Source organism: Clupea harengus, chromosome 17, assembly GCF_900700415.2.
Source record: "Clupea harengus chromosome 17, Ch_v2.0.2, whole genome shotgun sequence".
In the NCBI taxonomy this organism is placed as follows: domain Eukaryota; kingdom Metazoa; phylum Chordata; class Actinopteri; order Clupeiformes; family Clupeidae; genus Clupea; species Clupea harengus.
In genome coordinates, this window is record NC_045168.1 from 19,059,358 (window position 1) to 19,076,857 (window position 17,500).

The window sequence follows — 17,500 nt, forward strand, 5'->3', positions numbered from 1 at the left end:
GTAACGAGAGAGGGATGCTGTGGGAGGACTGAAGTGACCCTAGACCCTAGTTACAGCACAACACTGCTCCATATTCCGCGGTCATGACTGCATGGACAGATGCATCTCTCCCCTGCCCTCACATTGCCCCCTCTTGATCTACTCTCCACATCCCATATTCCATTGGTATCATCCTCTCTCTTTCTGTCCCCTCCTCTCAGCTCCTCTCAGCTCCTCTCCTCTTCCTCCTCAGCTCCTCTCTTTCTGTCCCCTCCTCTCAGCTCCTCTCTTTCTGTCCTCTCCTCTCAGCTCCTCTCCTCTTCCTCCTCAGCTCCTCTCCTCTTCCTCCTCAGCTCCTCTCTTTCTGTCCACTTCTCTCAGCTCCTCTCTCTTTCTGTCCCCTCCTCTCAGCTCCTCTCTCTTTCTGTCCCCTCCTCTCAGCTCCTCTCTTTCTGTCCACTCCTCTCTGCTCCTCTCAGCTCCTCTCCTCTTCCTCCTCAGCTCCTCTCTTTCTGTCCACTCCTCTCAGCTCCTCTCTTTCTGTCCACTCCTCTCAGCTCCTCTCTTTCTGTCCCCTCCTCTCAGCTCCTCTCTCTTTCTGTCCACTCCTCTCAGCTCCTCTCCTCTTCCTCCTCAGCTCCTCTCTCTTTCTGTCCTCTCCTCTCAGCTCTTCTCCTTCTGTCCACTTCTCTCAGGTCCTCTTTTTGTGTCGGGCCATGGCTCTAATCCTGTGTCCTGTACTTTCACCTCCTTTCGTGTCCTCTCCTCCTCTCCCCCCATTTTCTCCTTTGCTCTCCGCTTTCCTGGTTTCATGTCATGACCTCTCGGCTCATCGCTCCTCTCCGTGATTCTCATCTTTTATTCTTCTCCGTTCTTCTTTCTCGTCCTGTGCTCAAACTCCTGCGCTGTCTGCATCAAACCAATTACCTTCCTCTTTCATCTGATGACTGATACTAACTTTTCTTCTCTTCTCTTCTCAAATCTCTTTTCATCCATTCTTCTCTTCTGCACTGTCTTCCACTTTTATCTCTTATCATCCTCTCCACTTTCTTCTCCTCTCCTTTTTTCTGTTGACCCTCCTCTCCTCTGCCTCTCCTCTCTTAGTCTTTCCTCTCCTCTTTATTCATCTGTTTTTCTCTCTCTTTTCCTGTCCGTCCATCCCCACTTATCTCTCCTCATCTCCTCCACCTTCCTCTCTGTTGACTCTCCCCTGCCTCTCTGGTTGCCATGACTCCTAGGGTGAGGGGGCCCACTGGAGTCACACAGCCATACACAACATGAGGTGGGCAGAGTGCAGTTGACGCAAGAGTGATGTGTGTGTTTTGAAGTGTTAAGAGAGTGTGAGAGTTGCAGTGTGTGTGTATAAGAGCATGGGTGAGCCTGTGCTTCAGGGCAGGACACTCTGAAGCCATGGAGCGAGAGAAAGAGGGAGAGAGGGAGAGAGAGAGAGAGAGAGAGAAGGGGAAGAGAACCGTGAGCAGGTGCTCCTGCAGTGGCACAGGTGTATGTTCTAAGTTAAGCCAGGAAAAACGTTCTCCACAGGTCTTCTCCGAGTTCTGCAACAGCTCCCTTCCTCCATCTGTACAACGTGACCTGATTGCCTCCTCGAACTGTCCTTCGTCCAGGCTGCAGCGGCCCCTCTGCTCCAGCCTGTGCTAGCCACTGAGCAGCTTTGTTGTATTTCCTCAGGCTTCAATTATGGATGAATGCATGAACTCGACGGGAGTTGCCGTGATCAGGTGAATTGCAGGGTTTCAGTGAGCTGTCAGTGAAGCTCAGATCATATCCTAACCCTATGGCCCACAGCCAGAGCTGTGCCCTGGTTTATGCCCAGGTTTAATAACAGACTAACAACTTAGACTACCTTGTTTGGCATCGTAAACCTACTACTGATGCACAGTATAGGTTTCAGTCAGCCTTTTTTATGTGGGCTTACGGGCGAAGTAGAGAATATCTTGTTTTTGAGACAGCAGACATCACTTGTGTTGATTTTGTCACAGGCGTGTTTTCAGCGCAGTGATTTGTCCTGTCAGTCTGTCAGCTGTCAGGTGGGCTGTGTGTGCAGGACTGAAAATCATTTCCATGGCTCGCACGAGTGTGTGAGAGCGTGTGAGAGCGTGTGTGCGCGCAGGGGTTTTAGCCAAATGCTAGCCTAGTGCGTGTTCTGTCTTTGATCAGGACCGGTCTGCCTGATGCAGTCGGTCACTGTCATCCTCGGCCAGCCCAAACCGGCTTGATGGGTCCTAATTACCCAGATGCCCGCTGGGCAGCCGGGGCAATAGCCCTCGGTGGTGATTGGCTGTGGAGCATGCATCATGTTCTGTTACGCTTTTTGGTTCTGCTGTGTCATCTCTCACCTGTGATGCCCCTTAACTATATCACCTCGGTACCTCATCACTTCAGCCTTGCTGCCTCATCTAATCACTTTTGCCCACCTCACACTCTCAGAGACTGTAGTGTTCATTTGTCCTCACTGAAATAGTTATATTAGGAACCTTCTCTTATGGGTTGGTGAAAGAATTCCATTCGCAAACAGCTGTGAAGCAGTTCTCAAGAAGAACTCCTGAACTGTTAAGAAGACTCAGCACAGAGAAGGTTCTATGAACTTTGATTCTGTCTGCCTTGTTCTTATTTTTAAATGTGTTTAACACTGCTTATTCATTATTTTGACCCTTGACAGACGTAACACTATCTATAGATTTTCTTTATTTGACTTTGCAAAGGTGCTGTTGAGAAAGGCTGACTGACTGAATACGTCAGTGCCCCAGACCTCAATCTCAGTCTATTCACAGACCTCAGTCGGCCTCTCTCCTCACCCCCGCACACGCTCGAAGCTCCTCGCCCGAAAAACATCCCTCCATTTTCTTCAATTTTCTTCTCTTTTTTTCTTTCGTCTTCTTTGTTTTTCTGTGTAACTGTGGCCATGTGCTTGTGTTGGAGAGCAGTGTGTGTGCACTCCTATGTGAGCAACATTGAAAATGACGTCAAGGAATTTCTCCATGTGGCCTTGGCCAAGAAGGGGTGGGCGGATTTGGTTTGGGATGGGGGGGGGGGGGAGGGCACTTTACAATGAGTTCCTATGTGCCAAAACTGCAAGACAAACAACCAAATGGTCATTGGTGTCTAATATTGGTCCTAAATTTCCCTCGGGATTAATAAAGTATCCATCTATCTATCTATCTATCTATCTATCTATCTATCTATCTATCTATCTATCTATCTATCTATCTATCTATCTATCTATCTATCTACCTATCTATCTATCTAGTAAGTGAGCTGTTAAGCAGGACTTTGTGCTGAGGCAGTTTTCCTTCGGTGGATGTAGTCCTTCACACACACACACACACACACACACATATCACTGTGTGTGTGTGGTGTTAGCATATTTGAACTACAGAAACACAGTAGAAATAGTCCAAGTCACCTGGCTCGCATGTGTGTATGTGGGTGTGTGTATGAGTGTGTACACGCTTAAATGCACACGTGTGCACGTTCAAGTGTGTGTAACCGTGCCTGTTATACATTATAACTGCGGTCTGAAATGTGTTACGCCATCTCAAAGGAAAACAACACACACACACACACACACTTCCTGCCGGTGCAGTCCTTTAGTTATTAGAGAGTGTAAACTTTCCTTGGCTGCCAGGCTGATATCATTCTCGGCTCCATTGTTCCGAAGCCCGCTTTTCAGGACAGGAAAACGCCGCTTGTTGCCATGGGCACTTTGAAACAAAACAGAAGGATGGGAGGATAGCTGATAAATTACTCACTCGAGCAGCACAGAAACACACACGCGCACACACACACACACACACACACACACACACACACACACACACACACACAGTATGACTGACTCGCACACAACACATGCACATATACTTGCACTCAAGCACATGCACTCACACATATTCAAATGCAGGTCCGTAAGACATGCACAAAAAACAAGTTGCTCTCTCTCTCACACAGTGCAGACCCACAAAGACATGAACAACAAACAACTCTGTCATGTACACACACGCACACACACACACACACACACACACACACACACACACACACACACACACGCAAGCACACTGTAATCCTGTTGGGTAAGAGGTAGTGGATCAGCTCAGCTGTGTTTCACTGGGTAATGCTGTGTGTTGTAAAGGGACTAACCTTTTCAGACCAAGACACACAGCCACGTGTGTGAGTCTAACTCTGTGTGTGTGTGTGTGTGTGTGTGTGTGTGTGTGTGTGTGTGTGTGCGTGTGTGCGCGTGTGTGTTAGGATATACACTGAATGTTAACATCCAACCTTTGACCTTGAAGATGCACTGGCATTTGAAGTACTGGAGCAGTTTGTGCGTTTATGTGTGTGTGTGTGTGTGTGTGTGTGTGTGTGTGTGTGTGTGTGTGTGTGTGTGTGTGTGTGTGTTTGGTAAGGGGTGTGGGGTGTTATTGTTCCTGCTGGACATGTTTGTTTTGATGCTCACAAATATCTTCCGCTGTGGTCACTGGAGTGTTCCCTCTCCACCCCCTTCCATCTTTCTTTGTGTCTCTTTGCATCTCTTTTACACTCTCTTTCCTTCTCTCTCTCTCTTTCTCACTGTCTGTCTGTCTGTCTGTCTCTCACCCTCTCTTCATCTTTCCCTTCATCTTCCCACGCTGCCCTCCATGTCCACCCAGCTGTCCCTCTCTCTCTCTTTCTCTCTCTCTCCTTACTCTCTCTCTCTCTCTCTCCTTTCTCTCTCTCTCCTTACTCTCTCTCTCACACACAGACACACGCACACTCTTTTCTCTCACTCTCCTTTGCTTTCTCTCTTTCCCTATCTCTGTGTCTCTCTCCCACATTATCTCTCCTTACTCCCTCTCTCTTTCTCTCTCTCTCTCTCTCTCTCTCTCACACACACACACGCACACACACACACACACACACACACACACACACACACACACACACAGCTTTTTGGTTGACAAAGCCCAGGCCCAGGGTCGGTGGCCCTGGTGGCCGTGAGTCAGCAGGCAGGCAACCTGCTGGATCAGGGGGCTATGAGTCAGCAGGGCGTCCCTCACACACACACACACACACACACACACACACATACACAGAGAGACAGACACAGAAAAAGACTGATAAGATACACACAGAAATACAGTGACAGTCGGACACAGACACACACATGCACGCGTACACAGATACATTCACACACACATGCACGCGTCCACAGAAAGATACATACACACACACATGCACGCGTACACAGATTCACAAACACATGCACGTGTTCACAGAAAGATACATACACACACACATGCACGCATCCACAGAAAGATACATACACAGACTCGGAGACAGACAGAGACAAATACATACACATGCACAGGTATGTATAAAAGGCTGATGGACTCATTAGCAAAAATAGAGAGACAGACATGAATACACAGACACACGCACGCACGCACGCACGCACGCACACACACACACACACACACAAGGGTAGAGAGAGAAAGACTAGTAGAGACATACAGAGAAATAAAGAGGGACAGACATGAAGAGAAAGACAGACGGGGAGAGTGAAAGGGTAATGTTTATGTTTTACTGAGTCCGTGGTTGATTATTGCGATGCACAGTAGTATTTACAGAGCAACTATCGAATTAGTGTTGATCAAATGAAGATCCTTAGCGAGAAAGACAGGGCGACATTTATGTTTCAAGTTCACCATTATTGGAAATCCAATCAATAAAAGAGTATTGAGCTGAATTGAATTCAGAGACGTAAAAATAGACGTCCTCTTTTGTCCTATATATATATATAGGCTACTCGCGTGTAGCAGGTTAGAGGTTTGACAATAGGTTCAATAGCATGTCTGTCCTGTGTGAACTGACACTGTGTCTGATTTGCCTGAGGACAAAATTAGATCCAACTGAGCTGTAACTAAATCTTTCGAATAAGAATCAAACACAGACCATTGAGAAAAAGGAGACACTTTTTGACCAAATTGAGAAATAAATAAATGGGAACTGCAACAACCTTTTGACCCAAAACAGACATTACATCATGGCCGTCCTATCACACCCATGCTGACACATCTAAAAGTGGAGCACGTTAATTAAGCACAGACTGGGTCCATCCGCACGGTGTATCCATGGTGTTCAGACACAGGCAAGCCTATCCAAAGCGTAGGCTGCTGTGGACTAGTTGCATTTCCAAGACTATTCTCAGAAAATAGGGAGCACCCCAAATGATTTAAAACTCTACCTTTGTTCTGTCTCTCTGTTTTTGGGGACAGGGTGGAGTGTGTAAACCAGCACACAGGTATGCAGCCACAGTGTGTAGGAGAACTGAGCTCCAAAGCTTATCTCACACATGGCTCTCTATGTACATCTCCACAGCCGACCAAAACACGCTCAGCAACAATGCACAATGCAGTGGGTGCAGAATTAACTCCAGCTTAGATAGTTCACTTAATTGACCCGTTTTGGGTCAAAAGGTTGTTGCAGTTCCTTATTATTTATTTCTCAATTTTGTCAAAAAGTACATATTTTGCCTCCTTTTTCTTAATGGTCTTGCGTTTGTCATCTGTCTAATTAGGAAAGTGTATGTGAGCATAGAAAGTGTGATCGGTGAGGTAACAGGACTGAGTTGCAGACGTGGCTCTGTATTGAGATCAGGAGTGAACGGAGAGTAGACAGAGAGGGAGGCTGACTGCAGAAGTGTGTGTTGGGCTGACTGCAGAAGTGTGTTGTGGGCTGACTGCAGAAGTGTGTGTTGGGGTGCGCTACGTGGCCCTTGGTTTGAGAGCGCTCTCATTTTCCCAGCGAGACGGGAAGCACGAGATGTGTAGCACGATTAGCATCGAGATTAGCATCGAGATAGGCTCCTTTTCAACTTCCGTTAAAGGCCACATCTGCCTGTTTTGTTCAAGATCAGGCTTGTTACTCTGTCATTAGCTCTTAACAATAGCAAAGGCTCTTTGTGACTGTCTTATTAGGGTCGTGGTTAGTTTGGTATTTCTGTAACCAGATATATGCATAACAGTAATGCCAGTGAAACACATTGTTGAAATGAAGATGAAGTAACTGCTGGGGTTTACAGTGGGAGGAAAAAAACGAGGGAGAATGAGTTCGGGAGGGAAAGAGAATTTTCAAAGACGGAGAGAGAGATTTTTGAAGTCGTGGTTCTGCCTGATACAGTTATAGTTCCAGTCGTCTGAATCTTGACAATGTGGTGTCAGTTCTATCAGGCATACGTACAAGAGAGAGTTAGAGTTAGTGTGTGTTTGAATAGATGTGTATTCAGCCAAGTGTGTGTGGACTGTTGTAGTGTCAGGGTTTTAATAGCGGGTCTATGAAATCTGTATGAGAACTTAATTACATAAGAGGGTTAGTGCTGTTCACGCTGGTTACACAGCAGGTGAACGTACGTGTGTGTGTGTGTGTGTGTGTGTGTGTGTGTGTGTGTGTGTGTGTGTGTGTGTGTGTGTGTGTCTCTGGGGAAAGAAGTTGTGTGTGACAGAAAGTGTGTGGCGGTGACGATAAGGCCCACTGATCTCCTTTCCTTCCTCTGGTCAGATCTACATGTGGGGTGCGTGTGAAATGGCAAAACCATATGGGTTAAGGTGTGTGTGTGTGTGTGTGTGTGTGTGTGTGTGTGTGTGTGTGTGTGTGTGTGTGTGTGTGTGTGTGTGTACACTTTTGAATGTGAGGACAAAACATACAACCTAATGTGAAAGATTATGTTCTGAAACACAAACACACATACAGAGAGTAACTGAGAGAAGTGTATGTGTGTGTGTGTGTGTGTGACTGAGTGACTGACACACAAGCCAGAGTATCAGGAAGTCTGGGCCAGGAGTCAAGCCACCAGCACTAACAGGTTTAGAGCTTTAAATGAAAAACATAATCGTATTATGCACACACACACACACACACACACAGACACACACACACACACACACACACACACACACACACACACATAGACACTCTCAGCAGGTTCCAAAGCTGGTTCCCCTCTATTCTGAATGTGTCTGTGTTCGTGTGTGTGTGTCTGTGTGTGTGTGTGTGTGTGTCTGTGTGTGTGTGTGTGTGTGTGTGTGTGTGTGTGTGTGTGTGTGTATGTCTCTCCTTGTCTGTGTCTGTGCCGGTGTCTGTGCAGTGGCTCTGAAGAAGAGGACTGTACGTGGGTGTGTACATGATGTCTCCAAACATGGGGTTTGCCTCACCACTCTTAATGAGACAATACAGTGACCTATATGTCATCTCTCCCTTCTTCTGTCTGTGACAGAGACAGACATACAGAGATGCCAGACGATGTACTGGTCTATTGATCATCGTGATCATCGTGATCAGTAAATAACTTCTGCAATCAGGTGCCAGGTCTGTTTTGTTATACAATATATGATCTCTCTCTCACACAGAGACAAATACATAATGCCAGACTGCGAGCATCAGGTGTCAGGATCACTCCATCATATGAGATGCTACAGTAACATAAATATTCCTTTGTCTATTCCCCCCTTTTTTTTACTCTCTCATTGACACAAGCAGACCAGATACTAATGCTGGTCAGAGTGATGAAAATAATAACCAGTGTTGAGCTCCAGGGGGAGTGAGCTGCCTCAGCAGCCGTCCCTCAGGCTGGGGAGCCAGGCGGCACGTTGGGCTGTAAGGACGGAGCTTTCTTCCGCAGGCCCCTAGAGACGCACAGGCCTCTCCTTACAGCTTGGTTGCAACGAGCTCTGGGGAGAGGAGAAGACGTCTCCTATTTTTGGGAACCATCTTTCCTGGCATCTGCTTAATGGTGTGACAAACTGTAGACTGTAGGTCTGGGCAATATGGCCCATTTTGGAATATGAGTAGTATTTTCTTATTTTGGCAACTCTTCATATTCTCCTAATCCTGTTTTTGTTATTATCAATACTGGTGTTAATGTGTTGTTGCCCATTGACCCTCAGTATATTTAAGTATACTTAGTAGTGTGGTTATGTTCTAATAAGGGTTTTGTATGTGTGGCTGTAGTGTGCATTGCCTGTGGAATAAGTAGGATTCTATAGCTGTCTGAGTGTGATCCATTACATTATCACCTCTGACTTGACCATCTGTTCCCTGTTGGCTGCTTTGAGGACAAAACTGGATTGGGTGAAAAAAGAGGGAGGATCTTTTATCGGTGTGCGTCCCCCAAAGTGGATGAAGTTACCTCAGTGTTGCAGACTGGCTTAAAACTGCATGGTGCATGGAGTTTTTCTTCTGTCAGTACTTTTATCATTATTCAGTATCGTTTTTTTTTTTTCTGTGACTTTCTGTGTATTGCATTTCATGGCAGAATTATTGCAATATTATATACATTTGAATCCGAGGGCATGTTTACACTGGGATGCAGACCCACGACAGGCGATGGTGAAATGCTGAGGCAACACAAGTTGAGTGGCCCGGATGAGGAGTCCATATTGTGGACCTGTGTTTTTGGCCTCGGTCAATCAGTTTGGTAGGGGGTTGCCTGCCTCCGCTTACTGTAAACATAGACATACATACACATACCCATGCCCACCCATCTATAAGAGCTAATTTCTCAATCGGCCATGTTTTTATTTTTGAATAAGTTGCCGTTGTTAGGTTTGGACTTGGGTAAGGGTAAGGGTAAGATATCGCATTAACTATTTAGAGCGCTAGGATGTCAGTTTTTGTGAACTGCTGAGTTTCCCCTGAGGCCTGTTGAGGCACATCACACACGCAAAGAAAGTGGACTAAAGGGACTCTTTAAGCGAAGCTCTGGGACAGAGACGTTTCGGCAAAAAAAGAGCTGGGGTTCACGCAACTTGATCCCTTTTGAGACATTTATGGCCCATTTTAAGGTATTTAATAATAGAAGATAGCGCTCTATTTCAGTTCTGCATGCAGAGACGGGCTCTTTGTGCACTCCTGGCATGCTTCACTAAGTGCTGCCAGCAGAGGTTCATGCCATTGTCTTCTCTATGCATCACTGCCATACAGGCCCGCTTTGAGATGAGATGAATGTCTTTGGAATAGAATTGTTTGTTATGATAGAAAGCTGTGTGCTTTCTCTTATCGTTCATAGAAAGCCCAAGAAGAGATTTTATTGGTCTAGATATGTTTAATCTTTGGTTTGTTTGGTATCAGCCTTCTTAGTAAACAGGGCTCAAGCTGCATCTCTGCGTTATCTTTACCCAATCTCCTTTTCTCCCTCTTTCTCTCTCTTTCTCTCCCTCTCTCTCTTTCTCTCCCTCTCTCTCTTTCTCTCTATCTCTCTCTCTTTCTCTCTCTTTTTCTCCCTCTCTCTGTCCCTCTCTCTCTGTCCTGCCTCTGTTTACGCTTCCATCCCTGTGTGCATATGCTGCTGTGGGATTATTCCCTCTGCCCAGATTAGGATGTTTGGATGTTACTCCGTGATGTGTGTGTGTGTGTGTGTGTTAGTGTGTGTCCACGCAGTTGTGCTCAGTCATGTTGGTTTCACTAAGTCTTAATCCAGCTGTCATTTATACACGCACATGCAAAAGCATGCACATGCGCACACACACAAACAAACAAACAAACAAACAAACAAACACATTCACTTTCAGAGACACTTTTTCTCGTACTTCCCATACTCATGACAGAGACCTGGTGCAAGTAAGAACTCTGGATTGCGTGACATTTCTTTCATAGTTTAGTGTATGTATGTGCATATGTGTGTGTCCCTGTGAAAGTGTGTGTGTGTGTGTGCATATGTGTGTGTCCCTGTGAAGGTATGTGTGCGTGCATATGTGTGTGTCCCTGTGAAGGTGTGTGTGTGTGTGTGTGTGCGTATGTGTGTGTCCCTGTGAAAGTATGTGTGTGTGTGTGCATATCAGGGGGTTTAAATACACCAAAGAGACATGACATCATGGAGAGATGGAGAACAGGACCAAAGAGGACACATAGAAGTGTATGATAGAGAGAGTGGAGAGAGGAAGGGAAGAATAAGAAAAGAGAAAGAAAGATGGGAGGAAAGGAAGAGGGACAAAAGTCATGAGTGAGAGAGGGATGTGGGAGAGGAGAGGAGATGAGACAGGCATTGGGAATCATTTTTCTGGGAAGATCTTCCTCTGTCTGAGTGACTTGTGTGAGAGGGATTCCAATGGATAATCGCTCTAACCCCATTATTCTAACGCTTTTCTCTCTCTCTCTCTCTCTCTCTCTCTCTCTCTCTCTGTCATCTCTCTTTTTCTGTCCTTTCCTCTCTTACTCCTCCTTCTGTCTTTTCTGTGTCCTTTTCCTCCACTCTCTCTCTCTCTCTCTCTCTCTCTCTGTCATGTCTCTTTTTCTGTCCTTTCCTCTCTTACTCCTCCTGTCTTTTCTGTGTCCTTCTCCACTCTCTCTCTCTCTCTCTCTCTCTCTCTGTCATCTCTCTTTTTCTGTCCTTTCCTCTCTTACTCCTCCTGTCTTTTCTGTGTCCTTCTCCACTCTCTCTCTCTCTCTCTCTCTCTCTCTCTCTCTCTCTCTCTCCTTCTCTCGTGCAGTGATGGCCTCGTCTGTGCAGCTCCATCCAGATCTTGACGACTGCAAATAGAGTGCTCACGCACACACTCCTTGGACAACTGTAACACACACACTTCCACACACACACACACACACACACACACACACACACACACACACACGCAGCATGTATAGTGTGGAGGACCTGCTCATCTCGCATGGATACAAGCTCCCGCGGAAGCACAGTCCTCCCCCGGCTCCTCGGCGAGCTCCAGGGGAGGGGGGCCCGCCGTACGGCTATCCCAGCCGAAGCAGCTCAGCTCTGGGCAGCCTTACGTCGGCGTCAGGCTCTACCTCCAGCAGCCACAGGGACCTGGTACACTCCCATGGGCGATCAGTGCTCGCTGACCCTGGGTAAGTGTGTGTATGTGTGTGTGTGTGTGTGTGTGTGTGTGTGTGTGTGTGTGTGTGTGTGTGTGTGTGTGTGTGTGTGTGTGTGGGTATGGGTGTTATTTTTTATGGGTAAGAGATTGTCTATCTCCATCCCTATGTCTCATTTGTAAAAATGACTGAGGGTGGGTGTATTTGGGTGTGTGCGTGTGTGTGCGCGTGTGTGCGCGTGTGTGTGCGTCGTGTGTGTGTGTGTGTGTGTGTGTGAACGCTCCAGGTTAGCTTGGAGAGGAGAGTTATGTAAAGGTGGAATCAGTCAAGGACTTCTGCTCAGCAACACACATCTACCACTCACACACATCTCACTGCTCTCTCTCTCTCTGCTACACTCCCCCTCTCTCTGCTACACTCCCCCTCTCTCTGCTACACTCCCCCTTTCTCCCTCTCTTTCTCACTCTCTGTGTCCCCCTCCTTTCTCCCTCTTCCCCTTTTTCTCTCTCTCACCCTCGCTCACTCTGTCTCTCTCTCTTCCTTCTTTACCTTCCTGTGTATCCCACTACCTGCTTTCCTCCCTCCTCTCTCTCTGTCTTTCTCTACATCACTCTTTCCCTCCCATCCTCATTTCTTACATTTATCCCATCACTCATTCCCTTTTTACCCCCCCCCTCTCCATCACTCCATCACCACATTTCTCCCTCGTTCTCCCTCTCTTCTGCTCATCCCGTCCCTTCTCTCCCTCTCCCTCGCTCTCTCTCCCTCCGGACTGTTGTAAACAGAGCGCAGCACCCTACTGAGCACGCTCACATCCCCCGGGAGACGTGCTAATGAACTACATCTCCCATGAGCTCCGGGTGCGATCGATCTGCAGCTGCTGTGGCAGCCTCCTGCCAGAGCGCCGTGTTAATAATCCAGAGCCAGTTAAATATGCATCTGGAGACGCCAGAGATGCTGCTATATTTAGAGCTGGTTACATAATGGAGACGCGCGCTGCCGGATCCCCCTGCCAACTCCTTTCATCTGCTTATCTCTGAAGACTTGACTCTAATGTGGCTAGCGTTTGGGTGGATTTTTGTTTATTTGTTAGCAAGTGCGCATATGTGTGTGTGTGTGTGTGTCTGTGTCTGTGCGTGAGCATGTGTTTGTCAAAATGTGATGGGTGTTTGTGGGCTGGTGTTTGTGTGTGTGCCTGTGTTTATGTTTTTGGGAGTGTATGCACGTGTGTCTCAGAGTTAGTGTGTGTGTTTGTGCGAGCACCCTTGGGTGCCAGTCTGTGTGTGTGTGTGTGTTAAAGAAACAAGAAAAACACTTGTCAGTACTAATAAATGTTCCTTGACCTCTTCGAGCCCATGCCTGTAAGGTGTGTGTGTGTGTGATCATTTGACCTTATTTTGTCCAGACCTACTGAACATGAAGGTCACCTTTTCCTTGTTATATTGTTGGTCAAGGGCAGTCTGGGCGGTCAAGTGCAGTTACTGGTTGGACTAGTAATTAGTGGTTTAGGTCGGTGCTGACCGGTTACTGGTTGGACTAGTACTTACTGGTTTGGATCGGTGGTGACTGGTTGGACTAGTACTTATTGGTTTGGATCGGTGCTGACTGGTTTGGACTAGTACTTATTGGTTTGGCTCAGTGCTGAGTGGTTTGGACTAGTACTTATTGGTTTGGCTCAGTGGTGAGTGGTTTGGACTAGTACTTATTGGTTTGGCTCAGTGGTGACTGTTTTTGTCCAGTAGTTTGAATTGAATATGAGAAAGGCCTAGTTTTGCGTGAATGTTGTCTGTCAGTGAGAGCGGCATGTGTAAGCTGCGTGTGTGTGTGATGGCTGTGTGAGAATGTCAAAGCCCGTAGGAGATTTTGAGGTACATGTGACATGTGTATATGACAGCTACAGGACTGAAATCTGTATATAATTGGGTCCCAGAGGCATTCCAGGAATAAAGGTACACAGCAGTTCAGCTCTGTCAAATGCTTTTTAGATCACCAAATCTCCATTAAATCCTCTACTGTATTTCACAGCAGTGGTGGTATCAGTCACGATCACCGTCTTTTGGCGTTTTACTGCCCTCTAGGGTCCTTAGAGGAACTGCATGATGAATTGTTTTTTCCCTGTCTGTTGCCTCATGTATCTGTTTCCTTTTATGTGTCAGACAGACAGAATGAACAGTGCATCGCTGGTCCATGAGTTAGGAGTTAGTCAACATCCCGTGAGGAATGGTCTGCTTGTAGTTTTCTTTATAAAAAAAAGGCATGAAAGGTTTTTTTTTTTTTCGTTGTTGCTGCTCAACTCTCATTTCTTTCAACTCACACTGTCTTTCTGTTTGCTTCTGTGTGTGTGTGTGTGTGTGTGTGTGTGTGTGTGTGTGTGTGTGTGCAGGTTCTGTGACACTCAGCGTGGTGTGTATGTCCAGCCTCACAGTGGTGACCGGGGCATATCCTACTGGAAGCGCCGTGGCCAGGACTTCAGCGCCCTCCTGGACTACGCCGACGGGCGCGTGCCGATGGGCATGCAGCGGGCCGAGGGCCGGTCCATGACCGCCCGGGAGAGAGAGCTGGCACTGCAGCAGTGGCGTCTGGCGGCCGAGCGGCGGCAGCACGGCGAGGTGGGCATGGAGCGGTGGGCACAGCAGCAGCAGCAGCAGCAGCACCACCACCTGCAGCAGGAACAGCCGCGGCGGCCTCGGACGGCAGAGGGGGCAGTGCCACCCAGGACCAAAGCCAAGTCCCAGTCGCTGCCCCGCATGGCGCTCCCCACGGGGCCGCCCCCGGGAGGCCGATCCTGCCTGAGCGCAGCGCCCTCGAGCCTCCATCTTCATGACGGAGGCGCCTGGATGGTTAACCCCATCCCACAGGCTCGCGCTAGGCAGAGCCGCCCCCCCCGACCTCCCTCTTACGAGGTTCACCAGCAGACCCGAGCCAGTGGCGAGGGCCCCATGTCCAGACCACCATCCCGGCAGGAGTACTGCCCCTCGGAGCCCCCAGGCTATATGCCCCCGCCTTCCTACCGCAGGCAGCCCATCATGGGAGGGGGTCACGGGTACCGGGAGCTGCTGGCGGGGTACATGTACCGGAATGATCCGTACCAGCAGGGCTTGCCTTTGTCGGAGGGGGTGCAGTGGTACGCACGACAGGCTGGAACTTCCTGGCCCGATCACCATGTCGACGGGCGGAGGAGCGCTCCGTGCCGAGCGGTGTTTCCGGTATATTCGGATGACGGGCGAGGTGTGGTCCAGTACATCCCATTCGACGACCCGCGTGTGCGGCACATTTCCAGTGGGCTGCTCACAGACGCCGACAAGATCCGCAACATCCAGAATGAGATCCCAGGCATCACCGTGTCAGCGCAGTCGCCTGACGACAGCGCCTTCCTGTCCCCGCAGGAGTCTATGGACAGCACCGACATCACCACAGCCTGCCACGCTCAGTGGCCCAGTTACCCCGACAACCTCAGTTCTGCCCCGGATCTTAACCGCAACCCCAGCGACTTGAACCGCAACCCAACTGACCCGACCTCCGACCCCTCCAGTAAGCGGCAGCCGGTGAGCTCTCGCCAGAGCTCCAGTTCAGACCAGGGCTTCTCTGAGACCATCACCCAGGTGAAGAAGTTTGAGCCAGAGATGGACAGCAAGAAGCCCGCCCGCCGGAGGCAGAAAGAGACTATGTTCTGTCTGGTGTCTGTTCCAATCGCCCCACAGGTCTCCAGGAACGACCCAGATCAGAACAACAACAACAAAGCGCCCAGCCCGACTGTGATGTCCATGGTGACACAGCCTAGTAACCAAAGCAACGCCAGTAGCCTGTCGGCCACCATCCCAGAGCCCCAGCCCGCTCCCGGCAGCCCCCTGGCCTCCATGATGTCCCGCCGCGCCCCTCTGAGGAGGGAGCTGGTGGACGCTTGGTCTCTCCAGGCCCGCTGCTCGGGCTCCTGGCCTGGAGACCAGTACCGGAACCAGCAGACCCAGACCGGCTCGCCCGAGATCCCCAGAGTCCCTCCTCCGTCTCAGACGGCTCCCGATGCGCCTTCCTCGGACAGCACCACCGACAGCGGTGTGGGGACGGACTGCTGTACCCCCTACAGCCTCCCTATGAAAGGTCAGAGGAGCATCAGTCCCTCAAGCACCAGCGCATTCTCCCGTACCAGTCAGCCCAACCAGCCCGGCCAGCCCAGTCCCTCTCGGCTACGGTCCCCACCGACAACACCCCCAGCACCCCAGCCCTTGCCCCGTCGCAGCCAGCCCCAGCCCCAGCCCCAGCCGGCCCCAGCAGGAGGTCAGGAGGTCTTCGGGCAGTTCCTGCTCAAGCCTGTAGGGCGGCGCCCTTGGGACGCCATCGAGGAGCTTGAGTCCTTCAACAAAGAGAGTCAGATAGTGCTGGACCCCACAGCAGCTTGTCAGAACAATCTGGAAGCGAACCACACCAGTGGCACTGTGCCCACAGAAACATCAGAGCTCAAAGAGGAGGTGGACAAAATGGACATTAGCCCCGTCATTGACGACTGGGGCCTCTCAGAGTTGGTGCCTATTTACAGGCGAACGAGGAGCTCCCCCTGCTGGTCAGAAGGCCAGGCTTCAGCGGACAGGCTACAGAGGGAGGAGCTCAATGATAGGCAGGAGAACTCAGGAATCCTGGAGCAGCCTCTCAGTAGCCCCAGCATAGTGGAGAGGCAGGACATCCCCGTTCCTCAAGAGTCCCTGCTGAGGGATGTAGGGCTTACAGTCTACACCCCTCACCCCCAAAAGGGGGCGCCAGAGGAGTCCTTTTCATCTCTCACACTGACTGCAGACACTCAGCCTGCCAGAGAACGGCAGTCAGACAAGCCCCTCTCCCAAGATCCACCCTGGGCCTCGGAGGTGCCAAACCCTGAGGCAAGGGACGCTCCTAACTTTGAGAGAACGCACGCCACCATAACAGCGAGGCGCCAGCGGTTCCGCTTCAGCTCAGAGGGATCGGCCTTCCTGACAGAGGGCCCAATCGCCTTCTCTCCCAACGGCCACGACGAGGAGGACGAGGTCCTGGAGGCCCTGCTGAGCAGGGTGAAGAAGCGGCCGCCCAGCGAGGACCTGAGTCCACTGTACCAGGTGCAGAGCGCCAGTGGCATACCACAGAACGAGTCCATCGAGGAGCGTGCCGCCAGGATACTGGGCATTTGCGTGCCAGCCGATTCCCTGGTGTTGATGGGTCAGAGCAAGGAGGAGACGTCGGATGACCCACCATCGGCCAATCAGAATGAGGTGTTGCAAGTGGCTGAACTGGTGTCGACCAATCAGGATGAAGGAGAACAAGAAGAGGACCTGGTGTTAGCCAATGCAGAGAAGCCAGATGGCACAGAGAAAGAAGAGGAAGCAGATGAGAGAGAGGAAGACGGGGAAGAAGAGAAAGGAGAGACACAAGGAGAAGTGGAGGAGGAAGAAAAAACAGCAGCTGTAGGAGAGACAGCAGTCCCAAGAGAAACAACAGAGGAAGGAGAGCCGAATGTCAGAGAGGGAGTAACAACAGAGAAATGGGAGATAACTGAAGGAGAATCAGTGACAGCAGAAGAGACAACAGAAACAGTGACAGCAGAAGAGACAACAGAACCAGTGACAGCAGAAGAGACAACAGAATCAGTGACAGCAGAAGAGACAACAGAACCAGAAGAATCCATGGCAATAAGACAGGAAGAGACGGGTGTCACAGGAGAGACAGCAGCCAG

At 49.5% G+C, this 17,500-nt stretch overlaps 2 protein-coding genes across 4 annotated transcripts in view; both read left to right on the plus strand.

Annotated features, from left to right (window-relative positions):
• jcad (junctional cadherin 5 associated) overlaps window positions 1–16,116 on the plus strand; it is a 20,466-nt gene extending 4,350 nt beyond the window's left edge. Inside the window, exons 2-4 of the mRNA XM_042710336.1 lie at window positions 11,463–11,835; window positions 14,186–15,900; window positions 15,950–16,116. Of these exons, the coding sequence (XP_042566270.1) occupies window positions 11,609–11,835; window positions 14,186–15,900; window positions 15,950–16,116 (2,109 nt within the window). The 5' untranslated portion in view covers window positions 11,463–11,608. The remainder of the gene's footprint in view (window positions 1–11,462; window positions 11,836–14,185; window positions 15,901–15,949) is intronic.
• Window positions 16,117–16,255: 139 nt separating this feature from the next.
• Window positions 16,256–17,500, plus strand: part of LOC105897240 (protein Ycf2-like) — a 4,864-nt gene continuing 3,619 nt past the window's right edge. For 2 of the 3 annotated variants that reach the window (XR_004165571.2, XM_042710264.1), the window contains exon 1: window positions 16,256–17,500. This exon is cut by the window's right edge and continues 728 nt beyond it. Coding sequence is in view for 2 of the 3 variants with exons in the window: in XM_042710264.1 (XP_042566198.1) it covers window positions 16,278–17,500 (1,223 nt within the window). In the remaining variant the exon portion in view is untranslated. The other variant, XM_031584033.2, reaches the window with a different exon arrangement.